This window comes from Sycon ciliatum, chromosome 13 (assembly GCF_964019385.1).
Source record: "Sycon ciliatum chromosome 13, ocSycCili1.1, whole genome shotgun sequence".
Taxonomy (NCBI): domain Eukaryota; kingdom Metazoa; phylum Porifera; class Calcarea; order Leucosolenida; family Sycettidae; genus Sycon; species Sycon ciliatum.
Genome location: NC_088655.1, coordinates 2,897,062 through 2,905,737, shown reverse-complemented (window position 1 = coordinate 2,905,737; position 8,676 = coordinate 2,897,062). Strand labels below are relative to the sequence as shown.

The 8,676-nt window shown below is 46.1% G+C and overlaps 2 protein-coding genes across 3 annotated transcripts in view; one reads left to right on the top strand and one right to left on the bottom strand.

The window, feature by feature from the left end:
* Window positions 1-531, top strand: part of LOC135829720 (cholesterol 7-desaturase nvd-like) — a 9,193-nt gene extending 8,662 nt beyond the window's left edge. The window contains exon 8 of the mRNA XM_065342113.1: window positions 1-531. This exon is cut by the window's left edge and continues 132 nt beyond it. Within this exon, the coding sequence (XP_065198185.1) occupies window positions 1-33 (33 nt within the window). The 3' untranslated portion in view covers window positions 34-531.
* LOC135829719 (serine/threonine kinase-like domain-containing protein STKLD1) overlaps window positions 346-8,676 on the bottom strand; it is a 48,899-nt gene continuing 40,568 nt past the window's right edge. For both annotated transcript variants that reach the window (XM_065342111.1, XM_065342112.1), the window contains exons 21-28: window positions 7,079-7,207; window positions 6,500-6,628; window positions 5,824-5,897; window positions 3,877-3,934; window positions 2,980-3,061; window positions 2,309-2,376; window positions 1,535-1,614; window positions 346-1,174 (exon numbers count right to left, since the gene is read on the bottom strand). In XM_065342111.1, the coding sequence (XP_065198183.1) occupies window positions 980-1,174; window positions 1,535-1,614; window positions 2,309-2,376; window positions 2,980-3,061; window positions 3,877-3,934; window positions 5,824-5,897; window positions 6,500-6,628; window positions 7,079-7,207 (815 nt within the window). In that variant the 3' untranslated portion in view covers window positions 346-979. The remainder of the gene's footprint in view (window positions 1,175-1,534; window positions 1,615-2,308; window positions 2,377-2,979; window positions 3,062-3,876; window positions 3,935-5,823; window positions 5,898-6,499; window positions 6,629-7,078; window positions 7,208-8,676) is intronic.

The following is an 8,676-nucleotide window of genomic DNA, read 5'->3' as shown; positions in this document are numbered from 1 at the left end:
GCAAGCACAGAAGACACTAGTGTGGACTGGTGACGACAATAAGCACTGGCTGGCTCACAACACTATGCCGAGCAGTGTATAGGGTAGAAACAACATTATCAGCTGCAACGCCAGCATCAGTGCCAGCACCACCTGCAGGCGCAAGACATGTAGCAGCACCAGGACTAGCCAATCAACCAGCAGCCACAGCCACAGCAAAAGAAGCAGCAGCGCTAACATTCAACAGGTACGAGAGCCACTTTACACCCCAAAATAGTAGGCCAGTTTTTACCACAGCCACCCCTCCTGTTATCTCCCCCCCCCCACACATAAAAAATTGTTTTACTCATCCATAAAAATATGGCGTCAATCTGAGAAATATGGTTCGTTCATTGAAATTTTCTAAATGCGCAAATTGAATTTTTCTATCTTCTTCTAAAAGATTTAATTCCATCCATAATTGAACAAAATAATTAGGACAATGGTTTTGAGCAGCTAGCGCAATGTTTGAAATATGTTGACATTGAAAAATATATTATTCTCTAGCGTACACATATTATGACTTCGAACGCCGAAAGAAATAATTTTAGCACCTCGGTTGGCGTTGAATGCATGGATTGGTGTTGAAAGTATGGAAATGAAGAGGTAGTGATGAAAAGGTTGCATGCAAGATTTACTCCAAAAATAAAATACAAAAAACGACAGAATGCATGGATCAGCAGCATCAGGTGCCATCAGTGGCAAAATCACCTCAGTGTCACTATGACAACACATAAAAAATATCCCATGATAACATGATCCCATGATGGCACTGCATCAGTGAAGAAAGTCACTGCAAATTATTATAGCAATATGCATTCACAACATGCAATTGCAAAAGGTGTCAGCTGGAAAAAAGTTGTGCATGCTAATTGTTGTTAGATCTCAAGTGAGATTGGTACCATGGTTCCAGGGGCAAGTATTTTGGCACTTCAATGCTACCTTGTTCCAGGGTTAGTACTTATTTTGGCACCTCGATGCTGCTGCTCCTGCGTGCTGTGCTGGGTCGTGATCGCTGGAGGCTGCCAACCTTGTCACGTGTCATTGACGCGACCCGTTCCAACTGCGGCTTGGAGCTGGCGGCAGAACCAGCTGTGCTGCGTTCGGCGCTTTCAAGCAGACGGCCTTTACCTATCTGACAGTTAGTGCAGATCTCCTGGAGAACAGGAAGAAAACACGGAACAAGAGGATATATCATTGGATGCATTGAGAAAGGATGCCATAGCAGTTGACTAAACCAACCAACCCACAGGGCATGTGGGTGTCTAAACCCCCAGGACATTGGCGTCCAAACCCCAGGGTACTGGCATCCAAACCCCACGGTACTGGCGTCCAAAACCTAGGGCATGGGCATCCAAACCTTGGGTGTCCAAACCCCACAGCATGGGCATCCATGGGCTTTCAAACCCCAGGACATGGGATTACAAACGCAAGTCATGTTCATAGGACTGTAGTCCCAGCAGAGGGCACGTGCTGAATCAGAACACTTGCTAGACGGCACCCTAAACGACAGTACCTGATTAGCAGCATGAAGCTGGCGGGTCTTCTCGAGTAGTGCCGGTGCATCAGCCTTCATGAGCTGAGCAGCAGCAACGTCTGCAGCACACACCAAGGAATATGTACACGGAGAAAGAGACATAGTGGAATCAGCCTGTGAAGGGTTTATACACTAGCGGCCAAAGAAACCCAACCTGGGTGTCGAAAGCAGCGCCGCATTTCAATTTCAATTATATCATGCACACTACAAAACCCAATAGAGGGCCTCAGGGGCCTATGAGCTTTGGAGCTGCTTTCGGCACAAGGGTCAGATTTTCTTTGAATACAACTGTATTTGAGGCATAGAGGACAAAAAGCAGCATGCGGAGTGTTGATTTCGTATCATTCAAACTAAACAGATCATGACCGACTGCAAATTAATGCTTTGCATACAGGGATAGGTTAGCTGCAGTGCTGGTCAGTGAAATCCAGTCGCGTTACTCAAGTTTGCACATTGCACCTTTTCGCAGCCCAGTGTTCGCAGGTCTAGGGCTGCCCGACGCCCGGCACATACATTGAGCAGCATGGTAGGTAATAGGCATTGTGGTTGCAAGCCAATGTAGCTGTTACTCCAGGTCCATGATCCCAGACAAGACTTGAACAACATCAACCAATCCATCATGGATTTACGGGGTGGTAGCGGCCGTCATGAGTTATCTCGGCAACGGACACGATAAGTTTATTTTTTTTTAAATTTTATTTTAGACCAATCCATGAGTCAAGCAATGTGACTGTTAGAGCAATGTCCCCTTACCATCATCACTCATATCCATCAACAGAGCTGCCAAGTTACCAGCTGTGTCCTCGCTCTCCATGTGCAACCTGAGCAAGGAAGGTTTGAGACAAACACACACATGCACGCACACACACTCACACATATACATAGAACCACATGAAATTTTCACTGACCAGAACTGTGGCGTGACGATGTCACCAATAATGTCACAATCAGTTCCAAAGCATAGTTTCCAGGAGTTCGTCATTGCACCTATAAAGTACACAGGTCTACTTCAAATCTAACGATCTAAGCTGAGGCACAATGCTGCTACTGCTGCTTTTGCTGTCAATGCTGCTACTGCTGCTTTTGCTGTCAATGCTGCTACTGCTGCTTTTGCTGTCAATGCTGCTACTGCTGCTTTTGCTGTCAATGCTGCTACTGCTGCTTTTGCTGTCAATGCTGCTACTGCTGCTCTTGCTGTCAATGCTGCTACTGCTGCTTTTGCTAACAATGCTTCTACTGCTGCTTTTGCTGTCAATGCTGCTAATGCTGCTTTTGCTGTCAATGCTGCTACTGCTGCTTTTGCTGTCAATGCTGCTACTGCTGCTTTTGCTGCTGTTGGCACTGCTGCTTTTGCTGTCAATGCTGCGGCTGCTGCTGCTGCTGTTGGCACTGCTGCAAGTATTGCTGAACAAGGATAGCCTTACTTGAGCGACTCAACGACAAGCTCTGCACCGGACATGCCGCTGGCTGCATCCTTGAACGCAAGCAGCTGATCCAAACACTGACCTGTTGTCAACAAGATAGCAAGAAAGAAAGCACAGAAAGCACCGGGATACAGGAGGAGCATGCCACAAGACATATGAGCACTAAGGCGTCTGCCTTAGACAGCTGGTTTATACAGCGAGGCACTGAACCTGGGACCCATGCAGTCTTGTGACTATACGGTCAATTGAACAGTAATGTCTTTTACCGAATTTCGACAATGTTTCTCCCCAAAACGGACACATGCACACACACACACACACACACACACACACACACACACACACACACACACACACGCGTGCACACAGACAGTAGATGAGCACGCGACAAGGAAATGATTGGTTACGGACTGAGACACCACTGCTTGCTTGGGATTGAACAGGTCTGCAATATAGCTGGGAACGGTCACAGCATAAGACAGCAGACATGTTAGCAAAAGAACTGGTGAGGGAATTGGCAGTTGCTGGTGCTGCTGTTGCTGTGGCTGCTGTTGCTAGTGCTGGTGCTAGTGCTGGTGCTAGTGCTGATGCTAGTGCTGGTGCTGCTGCTGTTTCAATAACCGCTGTTGTACGTGTCACTTTACCTGCTATCAGTGTGTCTCTAGACTTGTTTTCCAGCAAGCACCAGTACTAGCAATACAGAGCTAGTGGGAAGAAGTAGAGAAACTAGCACATTATGGACATTACTGCCACTAGGCCGAAGTACTGAACAAGTACGATACACATGCAGATGTCACGCAAAACACGAACCAACGTTGCGAATGCAGGTGCAAAGGTGAGCACGGGGCCTTTCGCCTGCATCACAGTGCCTGGTGCGATGGCAATCCACAACCTTACCTTCCACTTCCACAACACTGCTCAGTGCTAGAGACGCTACTCGTGGAATGCGAGAGTCCTGCACGACACGTAGAAATTGTATGTTCGTGCAGCATACACAAGAATTACTATAGTTCATCCCCTAAGTACAGCTGTGGCCAAAGAAATCCAACCCATGAGCCGAAAGCAGCATCAAATCTTATGCAACCCCAGCGGATCCAGATGGGTTTTTGGAAAGTTCATGATGTAATTAAAATGGAAAAGCGGTGCTGCTTCGCAGGTTGGGTTTATTTGTTCACGACTGTAGTTTTCTCGGTGCGCTGATCAAGCAGTGGACCCAAGACAGTTACAGAACATGTAGAGGATGCAACACTCTTTGTTGCAAAAGCTTGCCATACCCCAGTTATAGTTTTCTCTATGCATAGATCAAGCAATTAACCCATTGAACGCTGATGACGTCTATAGACGTCATTGAAAATGCCCCCCATGCGCGGGATGACGTCTATAGACGACATGGGATATATAGCGATTTCCGTCACTATCAGGTGTGTAAAAGCACTGTTAGTCAGTTGGATCATGATCCTGCCTCTTGTACGATAGGTCGTCGGTACGAATCCCGCTTGGTAACACTATGCGTCTTTTTTTCTTCTCTTTTCAGCGATCTTTCAGCTGCAATTGCACACATTTAGCGTATTTCACGCAATTTGAGCACACTTGCGTCCCCTATTGTGAAGCGCTATTCTTTTCGGGGACTGTATCGATTCTGTCACCCTGTGGTTGATAGTCTTGGCAATCATTTCCAAAATATTTGAGGACCCAGTTGCCAGAACCCTGGAGTTTTAGAACTTTCTATTTGCCTTGTTTTTAGCATTTTATATGCAGAGTACCATAGGCAAGGCCCAGTAGCGCTGAATGGGTTAATGCAAGTCCGCCAGCTACCCAAGACCGGCACAACCTATCGGGATAGCTAAACAGCCACTAGCATTTGTTGGCAGCCACCATGCCTTCATCAGGTTGTTTGTGTTTCAGAGCAATTAAGGAACCAATGTCTTTTCTTTCCAAATATAAGCAAAGCAGAGCAGGCATGTCAGAACCGATCCCGTATGTCAGGTCATCGCCGCACCAACCTTTTCGCCACCAACATGTGTTTACTGCTCAGGAGGTCATGTACACCCGCCACATCATCATGTAGAGGGGACGGTTTCAAATAGGACACCGGTTGCAAACCGGAACGGACTCAATATTCACTTTCTCTCTTGGTATTTTGATTAGAAAACATATGTCACAGTGAGACTACGATGTGTTATACTCCGAGCCAAAATTTCATGGCTCTGCGATGACCAGAAGCGCCATATCAAGCAGGTGAGTTTTTGACGTGTTGCTTCGCACTGCGACTTGAGTTTTACGACTTTCGAAAAATCAACTTCTTGTCGCAGGTAAACAGCGGCTCGCCTCTCGCCAATAAAGCACCGCATACCAATCAAAACTAATGGAAGCACACACAAGGCTTATTGTTACTCTGTACTGGCCGTCGTGGAGCGATAGCAATTACCTAATTTCAGACCCAGAGTGAATTTGACGGGCACTCTAAAACGTGTCCGGTTTGGAGCCACCTCTGATTTGAACTTTTTTGAAGCGAAAAATTGGGCAACTTGGAGGCAATGGGTCAACACAAAGGAGTGGCTCAGTTCGATTGACTCTGGCCCCAGAGCAAACTTCAACATGCCAGTTTCCTTCCACAAACATATTTCGAGTGAAAAATCAACGCTGATGATCGGTTTGGGTCTATACAAATTTGGCTGTCAAAACGTCCCGGTATCGAGCCGTCTCCTCTACACCCGCCACATCATGTACACCCGCCACATCATCTACAAAACGAAAGACTATAGTGTGACCGGACCAATCAGAAATTGCTTCCGGCGGCCCGGCAAATAATAATCCAGCAAAGGGACAGCGGATAGAACTAACCTGCAAATGCACAACCAGACAGGCCAGTATGGAGGAGATCACTTCACTCTCCAACATTATGGTGATGTTATCCTCTGCAGTACACACAACAAGAACAGCAGCAACAACAAGAACAGCAGCAACAACAAGAACAGCAGCAACAACAAGAACAGCAGCAACAACAAGAACAGCAGCAACAACAAGAACAGCAGCAACAACAAGAACAGCAGCAACAACAAGAACAGCAGTAACAACAATAACAGCACGAGTACAAGTCGGAAAAGTTAATAAAGTGAACAACAAACAGAAAACGCAATCATACATCCTCTTAGGGCTTCATCAGAAGGCTGTATTCTTCAAAACAAGCTGAGTTGGGCATTGCAATCAGAAACACTACAGTACAGTCGTTTGCCGAAGAACTGGGGGGGGGGGGGGGGGGGGGCAGCCTCCTAGCCTAAACCGTTCCTATTTTCATGTACAACAGTCTATGCACAGTTGAGTCACGCTGTATACATTGGTATGCTGTGTTTGGTAAATTTCTAGCCTGGCCGTTCTTCGGCGCCCGACAGCACTGTATTCCACATTCCCTTGTGCGGGAAAGCTCTTCCAAGCCAAGTATTGATCACTCTGTAAGCGGTGGAAACACAATACGGTGTACTATTTTCCTATTCACGATGATGACAATGTGGGTACATACCTTCCAGGGACAGAGAGTAGATGGCAGAGTTGGCGGCCTCCACCGTTTCCACGTGGTCTTTGAAGATATCCATGGCGTTGCGAACGTCCAGAATACCTCTCTCCTCCGTGACAATGGCACTCAGCTCCTCTGTAAAGAAACAAAGAGAAGAACAAGAAAAAAGGGGAAGAACAGGCGTGCATGGACATGGCTTACTGCACAGCGTTCACACATATTATTTTAGTGTATAGTGTTTGTGGTAGCATTGTCTTTCTCCGCACTGTCTAGGCAGATTTGTATTACGTGAAGAGCTGAAGACCAACAGCATTACATAATCAGAACATTTAGCCGATGAATTAATTCGTCCATCTCCATAAGAAAGTCTACGCGGTGGAAATTTGCGCACATGAACATGGAAAGGTGGTGAGAAAGGTTAGAAAAATCGACATTTAGTCCTGCATTAAATATAGTACGAAAATTCTTCAGACAAAATGACAAAATCATATTCCCAACGAATATTTTTTTCTCCTCGGCACATCCTGCCCATGTTCGTGAGAAAACAGGCAATGAGCATCGATGTCGATAAACACACACGCATACCGGATGCACACAAGCTCCAGACGGCAGTGCAGCAGTTAGTGGCAATGACGGGACTGTTCGGGAACGCTCTCAACGCCGACAGGATGTCCTGCACGCCACCAGTCTCGCCGATAACAGCCGCAGCATTCTCTACAAACAACGCACACACATGAACACATGCACACGGGCGCACAGGCACAGACACAGACACAAACACACACATAGATCAACAGACCGACACAAATGGACACACATGGGCACACAGATACAAAAACACGCAGACATGCATACACGGGTAATAGCAATAGAATGAAGAAAGCAGGCCGCTGCAAACTGAGTGACCACATTGGCATAGATTTGCTTCGCAGACTCACACCGGGTCACGATGATTGTCATAGTTACACAAAACAACATGTGCTTTCCAAATTTCTTACGGTCATTGGAGAGCGTAACAGACGGTAGACAAGAGATTGAGAGTGCAAGAGAGGAACAGCGCTTAACACGTTTCGGGCCAGTCACCCATCGTCATCTAAAGAGTGAATAGCAACTACAATGTAAATAGAGCGGTTGTCAGTTGACAAACCCCCTTTTATTTACAATGCAGTTGCGTGATGTCCACCACTTTCTGAACGAATATCGGTATAGTGGGGTGATGTAGCTGATGGCATTGGCAAAGCCCCATACCAACACCAGTCCATCTCCACCAGCTAACGTGGGAGCAGGAGTTGCGCAAATTCTACATGCGCTACATGTGCATACAATCTGCTACTGTATGGGAGGGATTTTCGACACTTAGGGGTCGTCCACTAATAATTAATATCATTGTTTTAGGAGAAGATATTCGTTCGTTTGGGGGGGGGGGGGGGGGGGGGTCCCCGGTCGTCTCAACTTTGTTTAAAAAAGATCGATCTCTAGATGTGGACGGACAATGTATAAACTTGTGTGTGGCTTAACACGTTCACCTCATTGTTCTGTGTGTGTGTTTGTGTGTATGTGTGCGTGCATGTGTGTGTGTTCGTGTGTGTGTGTGTGTTTGTGTGTGTGTGTTCGGGTGTGTTCTTTGTCTATTTTGCTCATGCACATCATCCACCAGTGTACACACAACGAAATGCGGGGTTGTTGTTGTTGACTTTTATTTTACTTCACCAATTGCACAGGCATGATTGCCTTCTTACCGGCCTATAGGTCCGGTTCTCACAGAAAGATGAAGAAAATTATATGAGGAAATGTATAGAGATAAAGACATGCAAGCGGTATGATTATTATTATAAAACAGAGAGGTTCCAGGCTGTCCAAGAGAGTGCTCAATACCGAGTGGTAGAGCTGGTTCAAACAATAGGGGGACAGAGGAAGTGTTTACTCAGAGTTTCACGCACTAAGCACGCTTAGTGCGTGAAACTCTGAGTAAACACTTCCTCTGTCCCCCTATTGTTTGATTATTATTATAGAAATGTTTGTTATGACATTGTGTGTATGCTGACACTCAATTTGTGTGAACTTTTTATAATGTGATAACAAATAAAATGTAGTGGAAGCATTTCATGAGAATATATGTGTGAACATTGGCAGACTTTGTTGGATGGGGACACTTTTTAGCAGTCCAGGGAACATGAAGTACG